General features: G+C 41.5%; 1 protein-coding gene across 3 annotated transcripts in view; it reads right to left on the bottom strand.

Moving 5' to 3' along the window:
• The window catches only part of CREBBP (CREB binding protein), a 195,071-nt gene that overhangs the window by 151,973 nt on the left and 17,816 nt on the right, over positions 1-25,282 (bottom strand). For all 3 annotated transcript variants that reach the window (XM_030577229.1, XM_030577230.1, XM_030577232.1), the window contains exon 2: positions 4,949-5,661. In XM_030577229.1, the coding sequence (XP_030433089.1) occupies positions 4,949-5,661 (713 nt within the window). The remainder of the gene's footprint in view (positions 1-4,948; positions 5,662-25,282) is intronic.

Genomic DNA, 25,282 nt, shown 5'->3' with positions numbered 1-25,282 from the left:
ACATACTGCAATCAGTCAGATCCTGAGCATATAAGAATCAGCCAGGCAAGCATCAGAGAGAATGCTCAGTGACACCTCAGAGCCCTGGCCTTCCCCTCCATCCGTGGCCTTCCCTATGCTCTCAGAGGAAGGGGTTAAACACTAGAATACTATTTTTTCCCCCGGGGGAAAGAGGGGAGTGCTAATCTTTCTCACCCCTGCAGAAATCTGGCTGAAACCTGAAGCATGAGCTTTTAGGAACATAAGACATAATCCAGAAATGAGTCCAGCGCTGTTGAGCCCTGCCCCCAACCATCACAAGCAACCTGTCATACAACCACACTAAATTTGTCCAGCTCTTCTTAAAACTAAAAAAGCTGTTTGCCACCACAATTCCTATTGGCAGGCTATTCCAGAACCTGACCCCTCTGATGGTCTCCTTCTATTTTGAGCCTGAATTTGTTCATGGCTAATTTATACTAATTTGTTCTTGTACCAACAGTATCCTTCAGCTTAAACAGCTCTTCACCCTCCCTAGTATTTACCCCCTAATGTATTTATCCAGAAAAGTCAATCTCTCAGCCTTCTTTTTGCTGCACTAAGCAAACCACACTCTTCCACATACTCAGTTTAGAACTCAATGCATTGCGAGATCAGGGCCACAGATTGTAAGGTCTCTGCAGCAGAGAACTTGTCTTCCTGACTGTTTGAAATGTATGTCACTGATAAATTCTTTTGAAAAAAAGGAAAATAAAATGGCATCACAGAATAAAAAAGCAGAAGTCACATGACCTCCATTCAGCTTGATAAAAAGAACAGGAGTACTTGTGGCAACTTAGAAACTAACAATTTATTTCAGCATAAGCTTTTGTGGGCTAAAACCCACTTCACTGGATGCATGCAGTGGAAAATACAGTAGGAAGATATATATACACAGAGGACATGAAAAAATGGGTGTTGCCCTACTAGCTATGACTAGAGTAATCAATTAAGATGGGCTATTATCAGGAGAAAAAAAATTTTTGTAGTGATAATCAGGATGGCCCATTTCAAACAGTGGACAAGAAGGTGGGATAACAATAGGGGAATAAATTAGTATGGGGAAATAGGCTTGAATAAAGACTGGGAGTGGATGGGTCATTACACAGAGTAAAACCTAATTTAATGGTGCCCAGTTTGCAAATTAATTCCAATTCAGCAGTTTCTTGTCGGAGTCTGTTTCTGAAGATTTTTTTTTGTTGGAGTATTGCGACTTTGAGGTCTGTAATTGAGTGACCAGTGAGGCTGAAGTGTTCTCCTATGGGTTTTTGAATGTTATAATTCTTGACATCTGATTTGTGTCCATTTATTCTTCAGCCACCAGCTCTGCCGTGACATTATTGGGGATACAGTTCCTGACGGCTAGTAGTCCATCTTTGAGCGGAATATGGTGTAGAGGGCTTCTACATCTATAGTTCTAGGATGGTGTTTTCTGGAAGATTACCAATGGACTGTAGTTTCCTCAAGAAGTCAGTGGTGTCTAGAAGATAGCTAGGAGTGTTGGTAACGTAGGGCCTAAGGAGAAAGTCTACATAGCCAGACAATCCTGCTGTCAGGGTGCCAATGCTTGAGATGGAGTGTTCAGGATTTCCAGGTTTATGGATCTTGGGTAACAGACAGAATACCCCTGATCAAGGTTCTAGGGGTGTGTCTGTGCAGATTTGTTCTTGTGCTTTTTCAGGGAGTTTCTTGAACAGATAGTGTAGTTTCTTTTGGTAACTCTCAGTGGGATCAGAGGGTAAAGGTCTGTAGAATGTGGTGTTGGAGAGCTGCCTAGCAGCCTCTCGTTCATATTCCGACCTGTTCATGATGACGACGGCACCTCCTTTGTCAGCCTCTTTGATTATGATGTCAGAGTTGTTCCTGAGGCTGTGGATGACGTTGTGTTCTGCACGGCTGAGGTTACGCGGCAAGTGATGCTGCTTTCCCACAATTTCAGCCCATGCACGTCAGCAGAAGCACTCTATGTAGAAGTCCAGTCTGTTGTTTCGACCTTCGGGAGGAGTCCACCCAGAATCCTTCTTTTTGTAGTGTTGGTAGGCAGGTTTCTGTGGGTTAGTATGCTGGAAATATTCCTTGAGTCAGAGACGTCGAAAGTAAGATTCTAGATCACCACAGAACTGTATCATGTTCGTGGGGGTGGAGGGGCAGAAGGAGAGGCCCCGAGATAAGATATACTCTGAACCCAGCAGAAGAATTTAACTGGATGGATTAACAATATTGTTGGGTGGGTTAAGGGAACCACTGTCGTGGCCCCATGTGGCATGTAGTAGTTCAGATAGTTTAGTGTCCTTTTTCCTTGGTAGAGAAGCAAAGTGTGTGTTGTAAATGGCTTGTCTAATTTTTGTAAAGTCCAGCCACAAGGAAGTTTGTGTGGAAGGTTGTTTTTTATGAGAGTATCCAGTTTTGTGAGCTCATTCTTGATCTCTCCATTTGATGTATAGGATGTTGATCAGGTGGTTCTGCGGTTTCTCTGAGAGTGAGAGCCATAATCTGTCAGCATAGTCTGCATGGTATGTAGATTGTAATGGATTTTTTACCTTCAGTCCTTTTGGTATGATGTCCATCTGTTTTCATTTGGAAAGGAAGAGGATGTCTGTCTGTATCTGTACAAGTTTTTTCATTAAGTTGATGGATTTCCACTTCATACAGCTAAGTGCAGTGCCTTGCATGGTGACAGGTTTCAGAGTGGTAGCTGTGTTAGTCTGTATCAGCAAAAAGAACGAGGAGTACTTGTGGCCCCTTAGAGACTAACAAATTTATTTGAGCATAAACATCAGATGCATGCAGTGGAAAATACAGTAGGAAGATAAGTAATCCTTAGTTAAAACTAGTAAAATTAACCCCAGGGCAGAGGGTCCACGTAAGGACCTCTGCCCCAAGGTCCATTTCACCCTAAGTGCATACAAGTGAGTTATAACCTACATAACGCACACGTGTAGAAGCTAAAGAAACCTGCTCCAATGGGTTACTTTTTTAAAAATGGAAATAAGCCAAATAATTAGATATTTTCATTCCATTTCCACACATTTCAGAGAAAAACAAATCTAGTTAGTGAAAATAATCACCTACTCCTTTCTCTAGTTACCTCCCAATAACCATTCTTTTCCTGTAATTATAGCAGTTAATCTTTATACAAAGCACATTTAAATGTTTAGGTCCATAGACTGATCAGTGTGCTCAGCTTTATATCATGCTGCCAATCTGTTTAGACTTTTAAGCTTCCCATCCTTAAAATAAAGAAAATCATCCCCCAACAGGGAAGAGAAAAATTTGTGCCCCAACTTCTGTCAGCAACGAACCAACAAAATTTAACACACTGCAGCCAAGAGTGATACTAAAATAATCCCCAACCCTCAGACAGGGTCCAGGGAAATTCCTTACTGGAAAGCTCTGCACTCCTAGCTGCTGAAGGAGTGAAGTGGCTGGTAGACTAGACTTCACACAGAAAACATGCTCTTCCCCTGTCATGTTTAGCCTAGTGGCCAATATGAAATGAACAGTCTTCAGAACAGAACCCAAGGGGATATGTAGCCACATTACCAAGCTACTCAATGCATTCTTGTTTGCAGTTTCAGCAGAAGTGTAAAGAACTGAGTGGGAATGGAGATTGAACCTGTCTTTTTCAGTGTTCAGTGGCTGAATAGGATGTCAGTCTCCAAAACTAGCACATGACTTTTACACCTTTTCCAATATCTCAAAGTCATAACTACAGCAACAAAATACAAAAGTGGGGTCCCTGAGATTCCTGTATGAAAGAAGACTGACAATAGCAGTTTTGCTTAACTTGTGAAACATGACTTTTCCCCACCCACCAATAGGACATTTGTTATAGACCAGATCAATAAACGCAATAAATACAAAAACTCTGATTCTGCTCTTCAGCTTAGGGGGAGAGAGGAAAAAGGAAGCTATAAATGGGTGACTTGCCAGTCATAAACTTGTACCATCTCTGATGGTCTCATAGCCCTCTGACAGACAGGTGTCTGCATCACAAAAATGGTCACTATAATTCTGCTAACTGGTACCTGTCTTTAAGCAAAGAAGCCAAAGTCTTCAGTGGAATCACACTGACATGGCAGTATGGAGAAGTTTGTATTGCCTCTGACTATTCTGTAATTTTTCTGTAAACAGGTACATATCTTCAAGTCTGTCAGTCCAGCGTCTTTATCAGTACTAAACCTGCTTAGATTTAAATATACACTTCTTCTGTTTGCTAGAGTGAAACATACAGAAATGGCCAGCAAGATACCTTTTCTCTTTTTTGGACCACTAAATTCTTCTCTTCCAATAACTTACTAGCAAGATTTTGTCCTAGTTTAGAGATTCTAAACAGACATTTTCATTTATGATGGTACAATGAAAAGCACTGTTTTTATTGTCTCAATTTCAGGACATCCTAATGCCTGAAACTGATAAGTGCAGAATTCACAATGCATTTTTTTCCTCTTATTTTTCTTACTACACACAATGGAATGCAATGAGCTATAAGAGAATCAGAATCTTTTTTAAACAGTGAAACATTAATTGCTGTAAAGACTTGATACATTTTAAAATTAACCTAAGACTATAAATTCTATGTAACTTCAAAACCCAATTTTCTTTAAATTAACACATCCTACTGTAAGCATGAAACTTTTAAAATTTTCACATGATAAACAGATTACTTAAGCACAAAGTTTCCTCTTCCACTCAGAGCTGTGATCTGTTTAGGATCTTTAGCACAGTCAGTTAAATTACACTAATCACTACAAAAAGTCTTGTATCTTAGTTTTACATGAACCAGGAATATCTAATTTACACCTAATAAAAACTGAAAAAAAGAAAATACTTTCAAGGCACCTGAATTTCTATCAGTTACTAAAATCAGTTTCTCAGATACCTGGAGGAAAAACATGCATCTAGACAGATAGAAGTTATATGTACATACTTTTGCCATTGCTCCTGTCTGTGCTGTGTTCAGGCCTGTGTGACCAGCCATCTGTGATGATGCTTGGGTTAAAGTCTCTGCCAGCACACTGCCTGCATTCCCTTGCATGGAAGGGGCAGAATATTGCATTCCTGCTCCCCTTCCTCTTCCAGCTGCCCCAAGAGATCCATTCATTACCTGCCCTTGTCCTTGCTGGGGCTGATTCATTAAATTGTGGCCAGAGTTACTGTTGAGAAGGCCCTGGTGAGTCTGACTGAAATTAGCATTCATACATATCCCAGGTCCAGTCTGTGATGTTGCAGGGCTGCTCGTCACCATCCCCACTTGCTTTTGTGCTTGAGAGTTCAGTGCTTGTGATGCAGGTGTGGTAGGTCCAGAAGTGCTGGCTGCCTGCTTTGCAAGGCTTGAGGCAGAAGAGTCTCCCTGGTTTAAAGGGCTCTTACCCATAGCACCCAGATTACTAATGTTAGCACTGTTGGATTGCCCTTGGACTTGGCTACCAACTCCCTGCTGGACAGGGCTATTTGAGTTCACATTTCCAATTCCAGGATTTAGGGTAGAGCTACTGTTTCCCCTTAGAAGTTCAGAAAGTTGTTTGTGTTTGGAAGCTGCATCTGGAACAAGATTCCCACTGCTGTTTAGAAGGCTTAACTCTCCATTGGGGATCAGCTCATCAGGAAGATCATTTTCCAAGTCAAACAGAGATCCAAAATCTACAAGTTAAACAGAAATTTACATAAGACACCAAATACGCTGAACAGACAAAGTGACTCTAGTCTATTTGTTCAAATAGCTGTATTTTAACCGTAACAACAGGAGACATTATAGGTTAACACAAATCCAAGAATGTATGCCTTATTTTACGACAATATTATACATTAATATCCACCAATATCTCCACAGAGAAAGAATGAGTGCAGATGCACCAGTAATTATAGATTGTTTTCATATGGAAAGTGCATCTGCACTGAAAAGTATGCAAAGTGACCAACTCTGTAAGGCAGATTAAGTGGAAGTACTCCCCACTAAACGTACATATTTGTCCTAAATTTTTGTTGCTGTTTTGCAAAACATCAGTTACGACTTCACTACAGCATCAAACAAAAGAAAATATGTTTAACAATGTTAGCTTCCTCAAACATTTGCAAATTCAGCACGGAACAGGAGATAACAGGCAAACTAAACTGCTCTTCATGTAAGTCTTCCCTTTATTCAAGTCTGCCTAGTAACGCATTTGATATGGTTCCGCATGGGGAATTATTAGCTAAACTGGAAAAGATGGGGCTCAATATGAAAACTGAAAAGGTGGATAAGGAACTGGTTAAAGGAGAGACTACAATGGGTCATACTGAGAGGTGAACTGTCAGGAGGTTACTGGAAGGAGGTTACTAGTGGAGTTCCTCAGGGATTGGTTTTGGGACCAATCTTTTTATTATTGACCTTGGCACAAAAAGTGGAAATGTGCTAATAAAGTTTGCGGATGACACGAAGCTGGGAGGCATTGCCAATACAGATAGGGACTGGGATATCCTACAGGAAGATCTGGATGACCTTGTAAACTGGAGTAATAGTAATAGGATGAAATTTAATAGTGAAAAGTACAAGGTCATGCATTTAGCGATTAACAACAAGAATTTTTGTTATAAACTGGGAATGCATCAGTTGGAAGTAACAAAGGAGGAGAAGGACCTCGGAGTATTGGTTGATCGCAGGATGACTATGAACCCCCAATGTGATATGGCTGTGAAAAAAGCTAATGCAGTCTTGGGATGCATCAGGCCAAGTACTTCCAGTAGAGATAAGGAGGTGTTAGTACTGTTACACAAGGCACTGGTGAGACCTCATCTGGAATAGTGTGTACAGTTCTGGTCTCCCATGTTTAAGAAGATGAATTCAAACTAGAACAGGTATAGAGAAGAGTTACTAGGATGATCTGAGGAATGGAAAACCTGTCTTATGAAAGGAGACTTGAAGAGCTTGGCTTGTTTAGCCTAATCAAAAGAAGGTTGAGGAGAGATATGATTGCTCTCTATAAATATATCAGAGGGATAAATACCAGGGAGAGAGAGGAATTATTTAAGCTCAGTACCAAAGTGGACACAAGAACAAATGGATATAAACTGAAGTTTAGACTTGAAATTAGATGAAGGTTTCTAACCATCAGAGGAGTGAAGTTCTGGAATAGCCTTCCAAGGGGAGCAATGGAGGCAAAAGACACGTCTGGCTTCAAGCCTAAGTTTATGGAAGGGATGGTATGATGGGATAGCCTAATTTTGGTAATTAATTGATCTTTGACTATTAGCGGTAAATATGCCCAATGGCCTGTGATGGAATGTTAAATGGGGTGGGATCTGAGTTACTACAGAGAATTCTTTCCTGGGTGTCTGGCTAGTGAGTCTTGAACATATGCTCAGGGTTTAGCTGATTGCCATATTTGGGGTCGGGAAGGAATTTTCCTCCAGGGCAGATTGGCAGAGGCCTTGGGGTTTTTTTTGCCTTCCTCTGCAACGTGGGGCACAGGTCACTTGCTGGAGCATTCTCTGCACCTTTAAGTCTTTAAACTACAAATTGAGGACTTCAATAGCTCAGACATACGCCAGGGGTTTGTTACAGGAGTGGGTGGGTGAGATTCTGTGGCCTGTGTTGTGCAGGTCAGACTCAGAAGGGACCATTATGACCTTCTACCTTAAAGTCTAAGCAAGTCACTTTCTAATACATCTGACACCCTCCCACCCCAAAACAAAAATTAAAAAAATTATTATATATATCACACACACACACACACACACCCATCACTTCTACAGTTAGGTCAGTAAAGTATATTACAATATAAATGCTGTTCCATCTGACACATTCTAAGCACAGCACTGTCCTGCAATAGGGCTCGCAGCTTAAGAACTCAAATTCATGAAGATTATGTGGAGATTTCACATGGAGACATCCAAGGCTGAGGAAGCTATCCAGCTACAGAGGATTGCTGTCACACCACCAGGGGAGGATGATATGGTTCTGTCACAGGGAGACCACCAGCAGTTGGTTACTTCTGGCAGCAGGCAGTGCTCCACCTATACTTCCAACCCACCCACCTACCATGGTGATGGAAAACAGATATGCTGCCCTGGCAACAAGCGATGAGAAACTACCCACAAAGGTGGAGGAGAAGCAGCCATGTACCCCCAAGGCTGGGAGGATCGCAGCCACCACTCCCAGGAGGAAACGTAGGATAGTGGTGGTTGGTGACTCTCTTCTGAGGGCGATAGAGGCACCTATTTGTCATCCTGACGTGGCATCCCAGGAGGTAAACTGCCTGCCAGGGTCCTGTATCTGAAATGCTACAGAGGGATTGTCGAGGATCATCCAGCCCTCTGCCTACTACCCGATGCTACTCATCCATGTGAGCACTAATGATACTGTGAGGTATGACCCTCAGCAGATCAGATGTGACTACAGGGCTCTGAGAGTAAGGGTGAAGGAGCTGAGAGCGCAGGTGGTGTTCTCTTCGATCCTTCCAGTCCAGGGTAGGGGCCCAGGCAGAAACTGCTATATCATGGAGGTGAATGCCTGGCTGTGAGGATGGTGTTGCAAGGAGGACTTCAGCTACCTTGACCACAGGATGCTGTTGCAGGAAGAAAAAGACTGCTAAGCAAAGATGGAGTCCACCTATCAAGGAAGGGCAAGAGCATATTTGGATACAGACTGGCTAACCCACTGAGGACTTTAAACTAGGTACGGAGGGGGCAGGTGACCAAAGTCAACAGGTAAGTCAAAAACATGGGGGCCTGGGAGAAGATTTGGAATTTGGAAGGAGCATGGACTGTTATAACAGGGATAAAGGAGAAACATGACAGAATGGGAGGGGGGGAGAGGGTGTGAATCAAATCAGTATCTTAAATGTGTATATACTAATGCAAGAAGTATAGTGAATAATCAGGAAGAACACGAAATGCTAGTAAATTAACACAGCTATGACATAGCTGGCATCACAGACTGACCTGGTAGAATATGCATGGCTGGAATGCTGGTATAGAAGGATACAGCAAAAAAAGGGAGGAGGTATTGCCTTATTAAAAATGTATACACCTGGACTGAGGTTGAAATGGAAATAGGAGACAGACTTGTTGAAAGTATCTGGATAAAGATAAAAGGGGTAAAAAAAAAACATGGGTGATATCATGGTAGGTGTCTACTGTAGATCACTTAACCAGGAAGAAAAGGTGATTGAGGCTTTTTTTAAACGAGAGTGGATAAAAATGAGTATTTTTTTAAATCAGAATATTGGATTTCTTTGATAAAATGCTTTTTGAGGAAAAAACCTATCTAAAGATCGTTTTAATTAAGATATATTATAGCTCAAAGATATCTCATTATGGAATAGAGATTATAAACTCTATTTCTATAGTATGAGACAATATATTCATGTAATGTTTAAGAAAAGTTTTGTAAATGAGTTATAGTAGTTCATGGATTCAGGACCCAATCTTATGGGGTTCCAGGGCCTTCTGGATAGATTATTTAGGTTAAACTTCCTATCTACTAAATGGGACTCAGTGCTCAATCTAGAAGATACCATCAGAGATGCTTAGTTTTGCAGTTCTCAAACTGTGGATTTGTGTCTCCAGAGAACATGCTTGTTAAGAGCAAAAGTGTTTTTAAATAGAGAGAGAGGTGAGAAATAACAGACCTCAACCCTACTGTCCCCCTGCAAATTTGTGTACACAGAGTCAATCCCGTACCTCTCTCTAAAAGTGCAAAGTTTCAAAAAGTTCAATGAATAGAAGATTGTTGTAGACGGAATAGATTTGGACAAGGAGAAGAAATCTGGAAATAAATGTGAGAAGGGAGGGACAGGAGCAGCATATTTCAGAAGTCTTGAGGTCTTTCCGAGCATAGCCTTCATTGATTTGAAATCTACCATACCATTCACTCATTAGAAGGGAAAACTTCTATTGGCAGCAAGCCGTAAAAGAAACCCAATTTGGGAATATTTTAATGCAGTTCTTCTACCTATGGGTAAAACAGGCATGTATGCAAAATGCAAACAGTGCAACAAAGAAATGCGAGGCTTGGTTGCCCGAATGAAACATCATCATGAGAAGTGTTCCTTCTCAGGAGGACCTGCATTGAAGAGGACGAAAGAAACACGTCAGAACATGCAGGATCTTCAGGATGATAAACTTTATTTCATACTTCTTTCTTAAGGACTGCCTGTCTTCCTTCTGGACTATTCTTGAATTCTCATGTTTGAGCAAAAAATATAGTTGTTACTCTACAGTAGTATCATTTTAGATGCAACTATGATAAGAAATAGCTGAAATAGGCAGATCTTCCTTTTACAATTTCACCTTTATAGTAGTACTGAGCGTCAGTGAACTCAATGAGTAATACTAAATGAGCAGTATGGTAATAATAATTAAATAACTGCATTGACTTATTTTGTTTAGGAGAATCCATCCTCAACATACAGGATTCTGAAACTATCCACCTTCAAGATCACCATCATTTTCTATAGTTTCAGAGCTATCTGCCAATGACAGTGTTTCAAATCACTTCATGTATGTCACATAACCACAGTATATCACCTGTAGCAAAAAGGAAAAAAAATAATCTCCATCATCCACAAACCACCATAGATAAGTTTGTGATAAGAACCAGCAGATTCCAAAAAGAGGTAATTGATAAAAAAAATTGCTCAGTTGTTTATGCAACAAACTCTCCTTTCCATATGACTGAAAAGCCACAATGACTGAACCATGTTAGTGAAGACAGACCAGGATGCAGTCCACCCAACAAGCAGATGTTGCAGGCAAATTGCTGGATAAAGCATATGAAAGAGAAATTGAGCAGTGTGCAAAAGGTCTAGATGGTAAAATTGTTAACCTGAGTCTTGATGGGTGGAGCAATGTCCACAATGATCCTGTTGCATGTGCTTGTGTGACAACCGAAGAAGGGAATGTCTTCCTTACAGAAACAACTGATACATCAGGAAATGCACACACAGCAGAATATTTACAAGAAGTGGCAGTAAAAGCTATAACAAACTGTGAAAAAAAATTCCAATGTCTAATATGCAGCTTGGTCACAGACAATGCTGCAAATGTATCCAAGATGAGAAGAAACTATTTCCAAGAGAATCCCAAGCTAACAACATATGGTTGTAATGCTCATTTGATGCACTTCCTAGCCAAAGACTTCAGTGTTCCAGAAATAAAGGCTAATGTTGTTGAAATTGCAAAATACTTCTGTTAAAACCACTCTGCAGCAGCTGCTCTGAAAAAAGTGGGAGGAACCAAGCTAACTCTCCCACAAGACATGCGATGGAACTCAGTAGTGGACTATTTTGAGCACTATATCAAGAACTAACCTAATCTGATGACAGTTTATGAACAAAATCATGAAAAAATAGATGGCACTGTCACGGCCAAAGTTCTCAGCATTGGGCTTAAGAGAAATGTTGAAAACATGTTGAGTACCCTGAAACTTATTTTCATAGCCTTCAACAAAATGCAGGGAAATAGCTGTTTTATTGCTGATGCTGTTGAAATTTGGAAGGAATTGAGTGAGATCTAAAAAAGAGAAATATGCAATGACAGAGTTAAATTACAAGCATTAAAAAAAGGAATGGAATAAGCATTATCTCCAGCTTGGTTTCTTGCAAATATTCTCAATACTCGGTACCAGGGTCAAACCTTAACTGCTGAAGAAGAGGAGTTGGCTATGACATGGACATCCAGCAATTCACCCCTCCATAATGCCAACGATAATAAACTTCAGAGCTAAGGGTGAAACTTCCAAGAAATATATGTTTGCTGATGATGATTTAAAGAAAGTCACACCAGTGAACTGGTGGAAGTCACTTAAGCACTTGGATTCAGAGACTGTTGAAATGATAATCTCAGTTTTAACAGCAGTAGCTTCTTCTGCCGGTGTAGAAAGAATATTTTCTCTCTTTGGATTAATTCATTCCAAACTGAGAAATCATGTGGGACCTGAAAATGCAGAAAGCTTGTTTTTCATTTCCAGATTACAAACGAACAGGAAAATGAAGGTGAAGGCGACTGATTTAGCTGCAGAAGCCAGTATTTTAAGTTTCTCATGTTGACCTGGCTGACAGAGTCAATTTAATTTTTGTTTTTTTAAATAATTCATTTAACTATTTTAGTTAAAAACAAAATTTTGAAAAAACAAACCTATTTTAAAAAACTTGAATGTTTAACTAAATTCAAAAATTCATATGCTTGTTTTGCTAAAATATTATTCTGGATTTTTTTTCTTCAACAGCAAACATATAATATTGCTGTTTTAGTTAAATAAAACAATTTCAATGTCTGTTGCGTGATGTTCTCCTCCTAATACAAGCATGGCAAGAAAAGTCTCCAAATATTAATGATTAACCTGTTGAATTGGAGAAAGTTCACCTCCCAATGACTTCATGAATATCTGCTTCAATTACCTTTGGTAAATGAAATAACCAAACAATCATTCATTTTTGCATATAGCTGTAAAAGTAATCTGAAAAGTTTTCAAAATAAATCACTTTGAAAATGTATAATGTGTACCTTCTAAAAATGAAACCTACATCTACCTCTGAGTTGTGAAGAATATGTATTAAGGTTATAACAACCAACAAGAATGCACTTTTATGTAGAAATCCATGATTAAACCAAATCTTCCTAACTACTGATTGAAATAAAATCCACCCTATTTTAAATAAGAAACAAAATCATCCAAAACATAGCACTTGGTGATAATGGGGGACTTCAACTACTCAGACATCTGTTGAGAAAAACAACACAGCGGAGTGCAGATTATCCAACAAGTTCTTGGAATGTACTGGACACAATTTTTTATTTCAGAAGGTGGAGAAAGCTACTAGGAGAGAGGCTGTTCTAGATTTGATTTAAAAAAGTAGGGAAGAACTGGTTGAGAATTTGAAAGTAGAAAGCAGCTTGGGTGAAAGTGATCACGAAATGATGACTTCATGATTCTAAGGAATGGTAGGAGGGAGAACAGCAAAATAAAGAATGGATTTTAAGAAGGCAGACTTTAGCAAACTCGGGGAGTTTGTAGGCAAGATCCCATGGGAAGCAAGTCTAAGGAGAAAAACAATTGAAGACAGCTGGCAGTTTTTCAAAGAGACATTATTAAGGGCACAAGAGAAAACTATCCCATTGGGTAGGAAAGATAGGAAGTATGGCAAGAGACCACCTTGGCTTAACCAGGAGATCTTCAATGATCTATAAATCAAAAGAGTCCTACAAAAAGCAGAAACTAGGTCAAATTACAAAGGATGAATATAAGGAAATATCACAAGTATGTAGGGACAAGATTAGAAAGGCTAAGGCACAAAATGAGATCAAACTAGCTAGAGAAATAAAGGGTAACAAGAGAACAGTCTACAAATACATTAAAAGCAAGAAGACGACCATTGACAGAGTAGGCCTGTTATGCAATTGGGAGGCAGAGGGGGGAAGGGGAGAAGAATAAACAGAAAATGTGGAAATGGCAGAGGTGCTAAATGACTTCTTTGTTTCAGCAGCGAAGAATCCTGTGGCACCTTATAAACTAACAGACGTTTTGGAGCATGAGCTTTCGTGGGTGAGTCTATAAGGTGCCACAGGATTCTTTGCTGCTTTTACAGATCCAGACTAACACGGCTACCCTCTGATTCTTTGTTTCAGTTTTCACCAAGAAGGTTGGTGGTGATTGGGCAGCTAACATAGTGAATACCAGTCAAAATGAGGTTGGATCAGAAGAAGCTAAAATAGGGAAAGAACAAGGTGATAATTACTTAGACAAATTAGATGTCTTCAAGTCACCAGGGCCTAATGAAATACATCGTAGAATACTCAAGCAGCTGACTGAGGAGATATCTGAGCCATTAGCAATTATCTTTGGGTATGTCTACACTATGGGATTATTCCGATTTTACATAAACCGGTTTTGTAAAACAGACTGTATAAAGTCAAGTGCACGCAGCCACACTAAGCACATTAATCGGGTGGTGTGCGTCCATGGTCTGAGGCTAGCGTCGATTTGTAGAGCGTTGCACTGTGGGTAGCTATCCCATAGCTATCCCATAGTTCCCGCAGTCTCCCCCACCCACTGGAATTCTGGGTTGAGATCCCAATGCAAAAACAATGTTGCGGGTGATTCTGGGTAGTCACTCAAGCCTTCCTCCGTGAAAGCAAACGGCAGACAATCATTTTGCGCCCTTTTTCCCTGGATTGCCCTGGCAGACGCCATAGCATGGCAACCATGGAGCCCGTTTTGCCTTTTGTCACTGTCACCGTATATGTACTGGATACTGCTGACAGACGCGGTACTGCAGTGCTACACAGCAGCATTCATTTGCCTTTGCAAGGGAGCAGAGACGGTTACCATCCCTATTGCACCGTCTGCCATGCCATTGTAAATTGGCGATGAGATGACAGTTATCAGTCGTTTTGTACCGTCTGCTGCTGTCATGGGTGCTCCTGGCTGGCCTCGCTGAGGTTGGCCGGGGGCACATGGACAAAAATGGGAATGACTCCCCGGGTCATACCCTTCTTTATGTTTTGTCTAAAAATAGAGTCAGTCCTGCCTAGAATATGGGGCAAGTGTACTAGAGAACCAGAGGGCACAGCCGCTCCATGTCAGAGCCCCAGAGATCCTGCAGAAATGATGAGCTGCATGCCATTCTAGGGGGTGCCCCTGCAACAACCCCACCCGTTGCTTCCCTCCTCTCCCAACCCTCCCGGGCTACCGTGACAGTGTCCCCCGATTTGTGTGATGAAGTAATAAAGAATCCAGGAATAAGAAACACTGACTTTTTAGTGAGATAAAATCAGGGAAGGAAGCCTTCAGCTGCTGTGATAGTCCAGGCAGTACAAAATCTTTTCTTTAAATATGAAAGGGGAGCGGGGGCTGATGGAGCTCAGCCTCCAGCTGCTATGATGAAGACGGTTACCAGCCGTTCTGTACCATCTGCCGGGAATGACTGGGAGTCACTCTCATTTTTACCCAGGCGCCCCCGGCCAATCTCACCGAGGCCAGCCAGGAGCACTCACGGGGCTGATGACGACGATGGATACAGTCATATTGTACTGTTTGCCACCGGGAAGGGGATGCTGGTGTTCAGCACTGCAGCACCCCATCTACCAGCAGCATGCAGTAGATATAGGGTGACACTGAAAAAAGGCGAGAAACTTTTTTTTCCTCTTTTTCTCTCCGGGGGGGGGGGGGGAGGGGGGGGCGCGGGTGTAAATTGACGACATATTCCCTGAAACACCTGGGAAAATGTTTTTGACCCTTCAGGTATTGGGAGCTCAGCCAAGAATGCAAATGCTTTTCGGGGACTGTGGGATAGCTGGAGTCCTCAGTAACCCCTCTCTCCCTCCATGAGCGTCCATTTGATTCTTTGGCTTTCCGTTACGCTTGTCACACAGCACTGTGCTGAGTCCCTGCTGTGGCCTCTGTCTAGCATAGCCTGGAGATTTTTTCAAATGCTTTGGCATTTCGTCTTCTGTAATGGAGCTCTGATAGAACAGATTTGTCTCCCCATACACCTATCAGATCCAGTATCTCCCATACGGTCCATGCTGGAGCTCTTTTTGGATTTGGGACTGCATCGCCACCCGTGCTGATCAGAGCTCCACACTGGGCAAACAGGAAATGAAATTCAAAAGTTTGCGGAGCTTTTCCTGTCTACCTGGCCAGTGCATCAGAGTTCAGATTGCTTTCCAGAGCGGTCACAATGGTGCACTGCGAGATACCGCCCAGAGGCCAATACTGTCGATTTGCGGCCACACGAACCCTAATCAGACATGGCAATACCAATTTCAGCGCTACTCCTCTCGTCATGGAAGAGTACAGAAATCGGTTTAAAGAGCCCTTTATATCGATATAAAGAGCCTGTTGCGTGGACGGGTGCAGGGTTAAGTTGGTTTAACGCTGCTAAATTCGGTTTGAACACATATTGTAGACCAGGCCTTTAAAAATTCACGGAAGACTGGAGAGATTCCAGATGACTGGAAAAGACCAAATATAATGACCATCTACAAAAAGAAAATAAGGACAACCCAGGGAATTACAGACCAGTCAGGTTAACTTCTGCACCCAGAAAGATAATGGAGCAAATAATTAAGCAATCAATTTTCAAACATGTAGAAAATAATAAGGTGATAAGTAACAGTCAGCATGGATTTGCTAAGAACAAACTGTGTCAAATCAATCTGATAGCTTTCTTTGATGGGTAACAAGCCTTGTGGATGGGGGTGAGGAGTGGCAGACGTGGTATATCTTGACTTTAGCAAAGCTTTTGATACTGTCTTGCACGACTCTCTCAAACAAACAAAGGATATGCAACCTAGATGGAGCTACTCTAAGATGGGTGCAAAACTGGTTGGAAAACTGTTCCCAGGGAGTAGTTATCAGTGGTTCACAGTCGTGCTGGCAGGACATAACGAGCGAGGTCCCGCAGGGATCAGTTCTGGGTCCAGTTCTGCTCAGTATCTTCATCAATGATTTAGATAATGGCATAGAAAGCACACTTATAAAGTACGTGGACAACATCAAACTGGGAGGGGTTGCAAGTGCTTGGGAGGATAGGATTAAAATTCGAAATGATCTGGACAAACCGGAGAAATGGTCTGAAGTAAACACGATGAAATTCAATAAAGACAAATGCAAAGTACTCTATTTAGGAAGGAGCAATCAGTTCCACACATACAAAATGGGAAATGACTTCCTAGGAAGGAGTACTGCAGAAACGGATCTGGGGGTCATAGTGGACCACAGGCTAAATATGAGTCAACAGTGTCACAGTGTTGCAAAAAAGCAAACATCACTCTGGGATGTATAAGTAGTAGTGTTGAAAGCAAGACACAAAAAGCAATTCTTCTGCTCTACTCTGTGCTGATTAGGCCTCAGCTGGAATATTATGTCCATTCTGGGCACCACATTTCAGGAAAGATACGGACAAATTGGAGAATGTCTAAAGAAGAGCAACAAAAATGATTAAAGGTCTAGAAAACATGACGTATGAGGGAACACTGAAAAAACTGGGTTTGTTTGATGTGGAGAAGAGAAGACAGAGGGGATATCATAACGGTTTTCAAGTACATAAAAGGTTGTTACAAGGAAGAGGGAGAAAATTGTTTTTCATAACTGCTTAGGATAGAACAAAAGCAATGGGCTTAAATTGCAGCAAGGGAGGTTTAGGTTGGATGTTAGGAAAAACATCCTGCCAAGGTGGTTAAGCATTGGAGTAAACTGCCCAGGGAGGTTGTGGAATCTCCATCATTAGAGATTTTTAGAGCAGATTAGACAAACAACTGTCAGGGATGGTCTAGATAATACTCACTCCTGCCAGGAGTACAAGAGATTAGACTAGATGACCTGTCAAGGTCCCTTCCAGACCTATCATTCTATGTCCTAACTTAAAAGGATCTTTTAAAAATGCCCTCATCAACATTTTTCAATATCAAATAACTAGAGTATGTGAAGGATGAATCATGCCAGAAACATTATACAGAAGAACTACATTATTCTCCTCATACTAGTATTTTCAAAGTTAATGTGCTAATATCTTCAAAAATACCCACTATTTCGGGTTTTTATTTAAATGGCCATAAGAATATTCCTGCAGATAGTGACCATATTATATAAAGTAATGATAAAAGGGGACAGCCCCCCCAACATCGAACTGTAAAACAATTCCCATCTTGCTTTAAGAGTGATTTCACAATTGGAAAAGGGCCTTCATTGTTCAGCCATTTCACTTTCATATTAAACCAGAGCTATTTTTTTAATTATTAAACTAACATACTCATGTACTGATTTGGGTATTTTGAATAAATGAATAGTTGACTTTGTATATGTCCAACATTACTAAGAGCTGTCACTTGAAGAGGAATTTCCCCTTAATTTTAATTTATGTATCTTGATTTAAATAACTATACACAGTTCTAGATGCTTACAAGTTTAAAATAAATCACTGATGTCTATACACATTAGAATACTAGCTTCATAAAAAACTGGCCTATGCCAATTAGCTTACACACAAGAATTATGCAATAATTAAGGTTGCTACACAAGTGACATAATTCCAAAAGGAAGTGGAAAAACACAAAGACTAATAGTACACAATCTCTATTCCCCCATCCACTTTACCACTACCACATACTACAATCTTAACCTTAACTCAGCTCCCCTTCCCCAGATTACCACCCTCCTTTCTGCACATACCCCTTTACCAAAATGGTCCCTTCCCAATACTATTAGTTATGAATGTTAACAGACAGGTTTTTATTAAATGAAACATTTTAGCACAGGGCATATGTATCCATCAGGTCAACAGTTTGTCATTGAGGGAGGCACATAATTCATATTCTAGAACAGTGGGTTTCAAACTGTGCTGCACAGACCCTAGGGGTCCACAGACTATGTCTAAGATTTCCAAAGGGTTATGCACCTCCATTCAAAAATGTTTAGGGGGTCCACAAATGAAAAAAGATTGAAAACCACGGTTTTAGAACAAACCCTGTATTGTAGAACTTATTTGGACTAAAAAAAAAAAAAAAAAAAAAAAGGCAATTTCACAGATGGAATTTAGAACCAGAAGGGACCATTAGATCATCTAGTCAAACCTCCGATACATCACAGGCCATTATATTTCACACAGTTACCCATATATTGAGCCCAATAATTTGTGTTTGACTGGCTAAAACGTATCTTCCAAAAATGTATCCAGTCTTGATTTGAAGATATGAAGAGACAGAGACTCTACCACTTATCTTAGTAACTTGTTCCAACGGTTAATCACGCATTGTTAAGAACATGGGCCTTACTTCTAGTTTAAATTTGCCTGGCTTCTGCTTCCAGCCATTACTCTGCTAGAGACAAGGACCTGTTAGTATCTAGAATTTTCTCCCTGCGAAGGTACTTATACATATGAGCCAGCTAGGGCAGGGATCTCAAACTCAGATCACCACAAGGGCCACGTGAGGACCAGTACATTGGCCCAAAGACCGCATCTCTGATACTCTCCCCACCCCTCCCCCACTCCACTCCTTCCATGAGGCCCTGCCCCTGCCACGCCTCTTCCCACCCCTTCCCCACCCCCATTTCAACCCCTTCCCCAAAGTTCCCATCCCAACTCCGCCCCCTCACTGTCCCTATTCCAACCCCTTCCCCAATCCCCACCCCTGCCCCGCCTCCTCCCCTGAGCACGCAGCTGCCCCGCTCCTCCCCTAGTTCTCCTGGAAAGTGCTAAGCACAGCTGTTTGGCAACAGGGAAATGCCTGGAGGTAAGCAGAAGAGCGGGGATGAGGCATGCTGGAGTGGACAGGGGGGCAGGGGAGGGGAGCTTGGCGGGCCACAGCCCACAGAGTTATCTGCCCCAGTGTCTTGTCCTCCAACAGAGGCCAATACTTCTGTTAATTTCTTCTGAACAGGGCTATAATTGAATGATCCATATACCGCCATCCAATCCCAGTTTCCTGCAATCAGAGGTTTAGGGACACCCAGAGAATGAGGTTGCATCCCTGATCATCTTGGCTAACGGCCACTCATGTAACTATCCTCCATGAACTTATCTAATTTTTTTTTTTTAGCCCCATTATATTTTTGAAGTTCACAAAATCCCCTGAAAGTGAGTTTCCATAGGTTGACTGTGCATTGTGTGAAGGAGTATTTCACTTTTAATTTCATTGGGTAACCCATGAACCAGGGGTTACCCAATGAAATTATATGAAGGGGTAAATAACACTTCCTTATTTGCTTTCTTCACATGATTAATGATTTTATAGACCTTTGTCATATCTATCCCCCTTAGCAGTCTCTTTTCGAAGATGAACAGTTGCAGTCTTTTTAATCTCTCCTCATATGGGTTCCATACCCATAATCATTTTTGTTGCCCTTCTCTATACTTTTTCCAGTTCTAATGAAGCCATCTGTCCGCAGCCACAGGAAGACAACAACACATCAGTTTATACCTGGCCCATGTTTGAAGCTTACCATCAAAAACATAAGGGCTACAAGGTTTTTTTCCCTTTCTTTTTTTAAACGAAAACGTAGATGCTGAAGAGGATAATGGCACTTGCCCAGCCAAACTTCCCAAATGTTAGCGAAGTATACATTATTTTAAAGCCCAGCTCATAAAATTGCTGATGCTACATACTTGAGGAATAAAAAGAGAAATAAAAAGGAGATGAAAACAGAAGGAGAATGGGAAAAGACAACATAAGATGCTGTTTTGGCTTTTATTTTCACTTGATTTGAAAAACAACAGGGCAGAGGGGGAAAAGGGAACAGTCACTGCCACCAACCATGGTTAAGGCTAAGATTTTGTCATGGATATTCTTAGAAGTAGTCAGGGACAGGTCACAGGCAACAAAGAAAAATTCATGGAAGCCTGTGACCTGTCCCTGACCTTTACTAAAAATATCCATGATAATCCGGGAAGGGACTGGGGCAGCTGCGAGTGGTTGGGAGTTCGGGGGCCCCTATTCCCTGTGGGGGCTCAGAGTTCCTGGGGCCTCCCTGCCGCTGCTGTAAAGGGGAGCTGCTAGTGTCCCCCGCCCATACATGGTAGCAGGGGGTTGTGGGGGCACCCTGCTGCCGCCACAGTGGTCGGGGAGCTGCCGGGGCACCTCTGCCGCCGCTGCAGTGGGTCGGGGAGCTGCCGGGGCACCCCTGCTGCCCGTGGCAGCTGAGTACCTCACAGCTCACTACCGCGGCAGGTGGCGACAGGACCCTGCAGCTCCCAGCCTCACAGGCTGAAGTCACGGAGAGCTTTGAAAGTCACGGATTCCATGACTTCCAGTAACCTCCGTGACAAAATCACAGCCTTAACCATGGTCTTCAGCAAGTCAGTAAGGCCAAAATTTTCTTGGGTGCCAAAAAGCTAGACACACAAATCTATACTTAAACAACTAAATAAATGACTTAGTTTTCAATGCTGCTGAGCATCTGCAATTCCCATTTATTTAGATGCCTTTATATGGGCTTAGGTATTCCTGTAGGCACCCAAATTTGGAAGTTTTAGCTACTAACTTCTCTGTAACTAAGGCCTTCTCTACACTGAAAAATTACACAACTATGTTGGTCAGGAGAGTGGAAAAAAGTATCACTGACCAACACAGCTATGCCGACACATCCTCCAGTGTAGATACAGTGATGCTGACAAAAGATGGCTTCCATCAACTCAGCTAACTTCATTTGGGGAAGTGGTGTTCCTACACTGGACAGAAAAAAAGCTTTTAGTCAGTGTAGGGCGTATTTACACTTCAGGTCTACAACAGCATAGCTATGCCAGTACAGTCTGTGTAGTGCAGACATAACCAGTTTCTCCATTCACAAAATGAGGATAATGATGCTTTGCAAAGCTCGGATACCAACAGATGGAAAGTATAATGTAAGTACCGTAAGCTTCATCTTCCTTGCTCACTGTGCATGCTCTTGGGAGACCTGAGAGTCAAGTACTCACACACCATAAGGACTGGAAGAATCTTTATAAACATAATATAAAAGATAAGAAAATGCAACAGAAGACATCCGCTGAACACCTAAAAAGATATTATCCATTCCTGATGCCCTGCAAAATGAGACAAATTATCCTAAACAATGGAATGTTAGTGTCTTATTGACAATCAAAAGCAAGCATGTAAGAAAAAATAAGCATAAAGCTTAACACCGTAGATCTGTAAACATTCAGTATTCAAGTCCCATTAAGATAATGATTCCATTTCGTGTTTTTATATTTCAGTCAGTAGTGCTGTGTTCACTAAAAAAACCCATCAACATACAAGATCCATTTTAAAATAGTTATAAAATGCAATTGAACACAAGTTTGCATGTGCACTTTTGCTACAAATCCATAAAGGCAAGTGATTATCTCAGCAGCTATAAAAAAATTCTCCTTGACAAAATGGCTGAGTAAGTGACCCAATTCTCAGGTTAGATGAACACACTCACTCCCCCCTCACCCAAAAAACACACCCTTAATCTCAAACAATTGTTTATATTCAAACTTTTCTGTTTCTATAATGTCTGTCATTTTCAAATCCAAGGACTGTCAGCAGTTATCAAGAGACTGAAGTAAAACTTCTTGGTTCTAAATCCAAAACAATGCAGGTCTTCACATCACAGTCAGTTAGCCTGAGTGATCAGCATCCAGGTCTGAATACCCCCATTAGCCTGCCTGGGTGTGAACAGTCACCCTGCAAAACCATGCCCAAGTTACTGTGTCCTCACTGGTGCTGCACACTTCCTTGTACATTGCTAGGCTTTCTGGGGGGCATCCCACAGTTCTCTGGGCTGCAGTAAGCTCTATGGTTCTTTCTCAATGAATTGTGGGATATTTTGTCAGCCCTTCCAGGCACAGAGGGAAATGTTGGAAGGCACTGAAGCACTATCTACAATCAACTGATTTAGCCTGTGTGCTCACTTCAAAGCAGAGAGGTTATCAGCTTGAGTGAAAGCAGAACTCAGACTCTAACCCACCACCTCAGCTGTGCCAGCTAGCCCAGTTTTCAAACTTCCAAGCACCTCTTAACTCTGATGAGTGATGGGGGGGGGGAGGGACAGGGGAAGAGAATGAGAGAGTGGTAAGGGCCAACACCCAAGTAAGAGCCCAGGCTAACTCTGCAGTGAAGACATACCAGAAGAAAAATCAGTGTTGCCAACTCTTGCAATTTTAATCACAAATGTCACAATATTTGGTGTTTTTCTTAGGAGCCCCAGCCCTTACAGGAATGTGATTCAGTGAGAATTTCAGCTTTAATATACAAGAAGTTTCTATCCCTTCATTGCACAGAACAGTTTACAACTGTAACCCAAGTGCACCCTACAGACTCAAAATTCAATCTGTAAAATATCACGATTTTTAAGCCCATCTCATGATTTTGGTGGATACTGCTAGAATCTCATTTTTGAGGAACCACAGGTTTTTATGATGAATCCAAAACCTTCTAATCACCAAAAGAAAAGGATCCTACATCTAGAGCACATAACCACAAAGACATATCAGTAATTGCTACCAACACTTAGTATTTTCAATAGCAGCCTATAATGAACCTGACATTCAGAGATAAACTACTTACTACCAAGTTTTTCTTTGCAACACTGACCTTGTATAAAGTAGTGTTTTTCTAGACTAAGGGATGGTCTACGCTGGGATCTTACATCAGCACAGCTATATCTCTCAGGGACGTGAAAAATCCACCCCCGAGAGAGACAACTATATCGACCTAACCCCAGGTGAAGACAGTGCTTGGTCAACAAAAGAATTCCACCATCTCTTGGGGAGGTGGACTATCTATGCTGACAGGAGAAACCCTCCCCCGGGATAGGCAGTGTCTACAATGAAATGCGAGAGCAGCACAGCTGTCACATGTTCACTGAAGACGTATCCTAAACTACAGAGAATTTATACAAACACTTTCTAAAGCAAATTATTTTCTCTTTTGTATTTTTTTAATTTAACTTTATGAAAGTTAAATGTACAACTGCTTTTATATTTTAGAAAAAATTAATTGAAACAACCTTTTAAATTCAAATTGTAATCTAATCAGAAAAAGCTGCGAAGTAATAAATCAATACCCAGACAGAATACGATGGCCACATCTCTGTCTCTACATGTTAATGTTTAGTTAATTATTTGGGGCTGTTTTATGAGGTCAGTTTAAAATTAACATTCTTGCCATTTGTGTAACCAAATTTAGGTACTGGTATGTCACATTGTGTATGAGACTGAAAATAATCCAACTACCTTAAATTCAGAAAGAATTAACTTCAGTGTTTGGAGAATAGCTTGCTTCCCTCCACTCCCAATAATCAGTAAGGGTTGCCTTTTCTTTTTACAAAGACATCAGTTTCTTTTTTTAAGTTTACTCTATTCCATACTTACTGAAAACAAAAATGTTTCTTCCTTGTTACAGAACTAGAGACTGCTGATCCTCCAGTTCAGTCACTAGGAAGCAGCAGAGCTGTCATGTAGGCAGGGCTGCCCAGAGTGGGGGGCAAGTAGGGCAATTTGCCCCAGGCCCGGGGCCCTCACGAGAATATAGTATTCTATAGTATTGGAACTTTTTTTTATGGAAGGGGCCCCCAAAATTGCTTTGCCCCAGGCCCCCTGAATCCTCTGGGTGGCCCTACAAGGTGCGGCACAGGCTGGCTCCTGTCTCACTGACTCCTGTCTAAAATACGGTACTCTCAAAGCTAAAACCCATACTAAAATTATGGTAAATGCAAGCAAAGTGTCTCTTAAGACTAACGACCCTAGAAAGATAAATGTAAATTAAGAACAGTTAAGGTCCTTGGCTTCAGGGAAGGTTGGTGGAGCAACAGACTAGTTTGAGGAAACTGAGATAAGGAAAGTCTCTCAGATTAGTGCTCCTATCCTTAACAGGTGGTATATAGCGAGCAGTGCTGACGCGATTAGTGGGGTGAGGGAAAGACAGTCTTTGATAGAGATTAAGGTACTTCATACATCTAGATCAGCATGTCTCAAACTGAGATTGTGCCTCCAAGGGGCAATAGACAATGCTAAATTTGCCAAAACCCCAGCAGTTACTAGGTTCTAAGGGAAAGTGAAATGAGAGGGAAGTAGAAGCTCTGCTAGCTCATTCTGCTATGCCTCCCCCAACGCCACTTAATGACTCCCTCCCCTTTAAAAAACAAACAAAAATCACAAGTCACACACTGATCCAGGAAAGTATGTTTAAAATGGAAAAAAGAGTCAGCTACTTTGGACCACCTGCACCCCATCTCACCCCCATCAAATCACTCAAATGGTTTCATGCCATTTTACAATTATGCGTCCTTGAAGCAAGCAGTGCAGAAGGGATGGACGAAGGGAAGGGACAAGAAGCTGAAGCACTCTGTGGAGGAAGTCTAGGTTGGATACTAGAAAAACTATTTCACTAAGAGGCTGTGGAATCTCCACCTTTAGAGGTTTTTAAGACCTGGCTTGACAACGCCCTGGCTGGGATGATTTTGTTGGGGTTGGTCCTGCTTTGAGCAGCGGGTTGGACTATATGACCTCCTAAGGCCTCTTCCAACCCTAATCTTCTATGATTCGCTCCATTCAATATCCATCCAAGGCACCTCAACCCTAATCCTACAAAGGATTCTGGGATTGGGGTTAAAGCAATAAAAGTCTGGAAAAATCATGATATATTTCATGCCTGGGGTAAATCTTGTAATCTTGGACCTGATAGCTGTTACAGAGACAAAGCTCCCACACTGTACATTAGGTATAAAGTCTTGTGGAGACAGTAGTAAATAGTGTATGGAATACTCATGCATTAGATGTTTGGATGGCTGCACTGGAAAAGTTCTCTAATCTATTTCCAT

This window comes from Gopherus evgoodei, chromosome 10, assembly GCF_007399415.2.
Source record: "Gopherus evgoodei ecotype Sinaloan lineage chromosome 10, rGopEvg1_v1.p, whole genome shotgun sequence".
In the NCBI taxonomy this organism is placed as follows: domain Eukaryota; kingdom Metazoa; phylum Chordata; order Testudines; family Testudinidae; genus Gopherus; species Gopherus evgoodei.
This window is presented reverse-complemented; position numbering and strand designations above follow the sequence as displayed.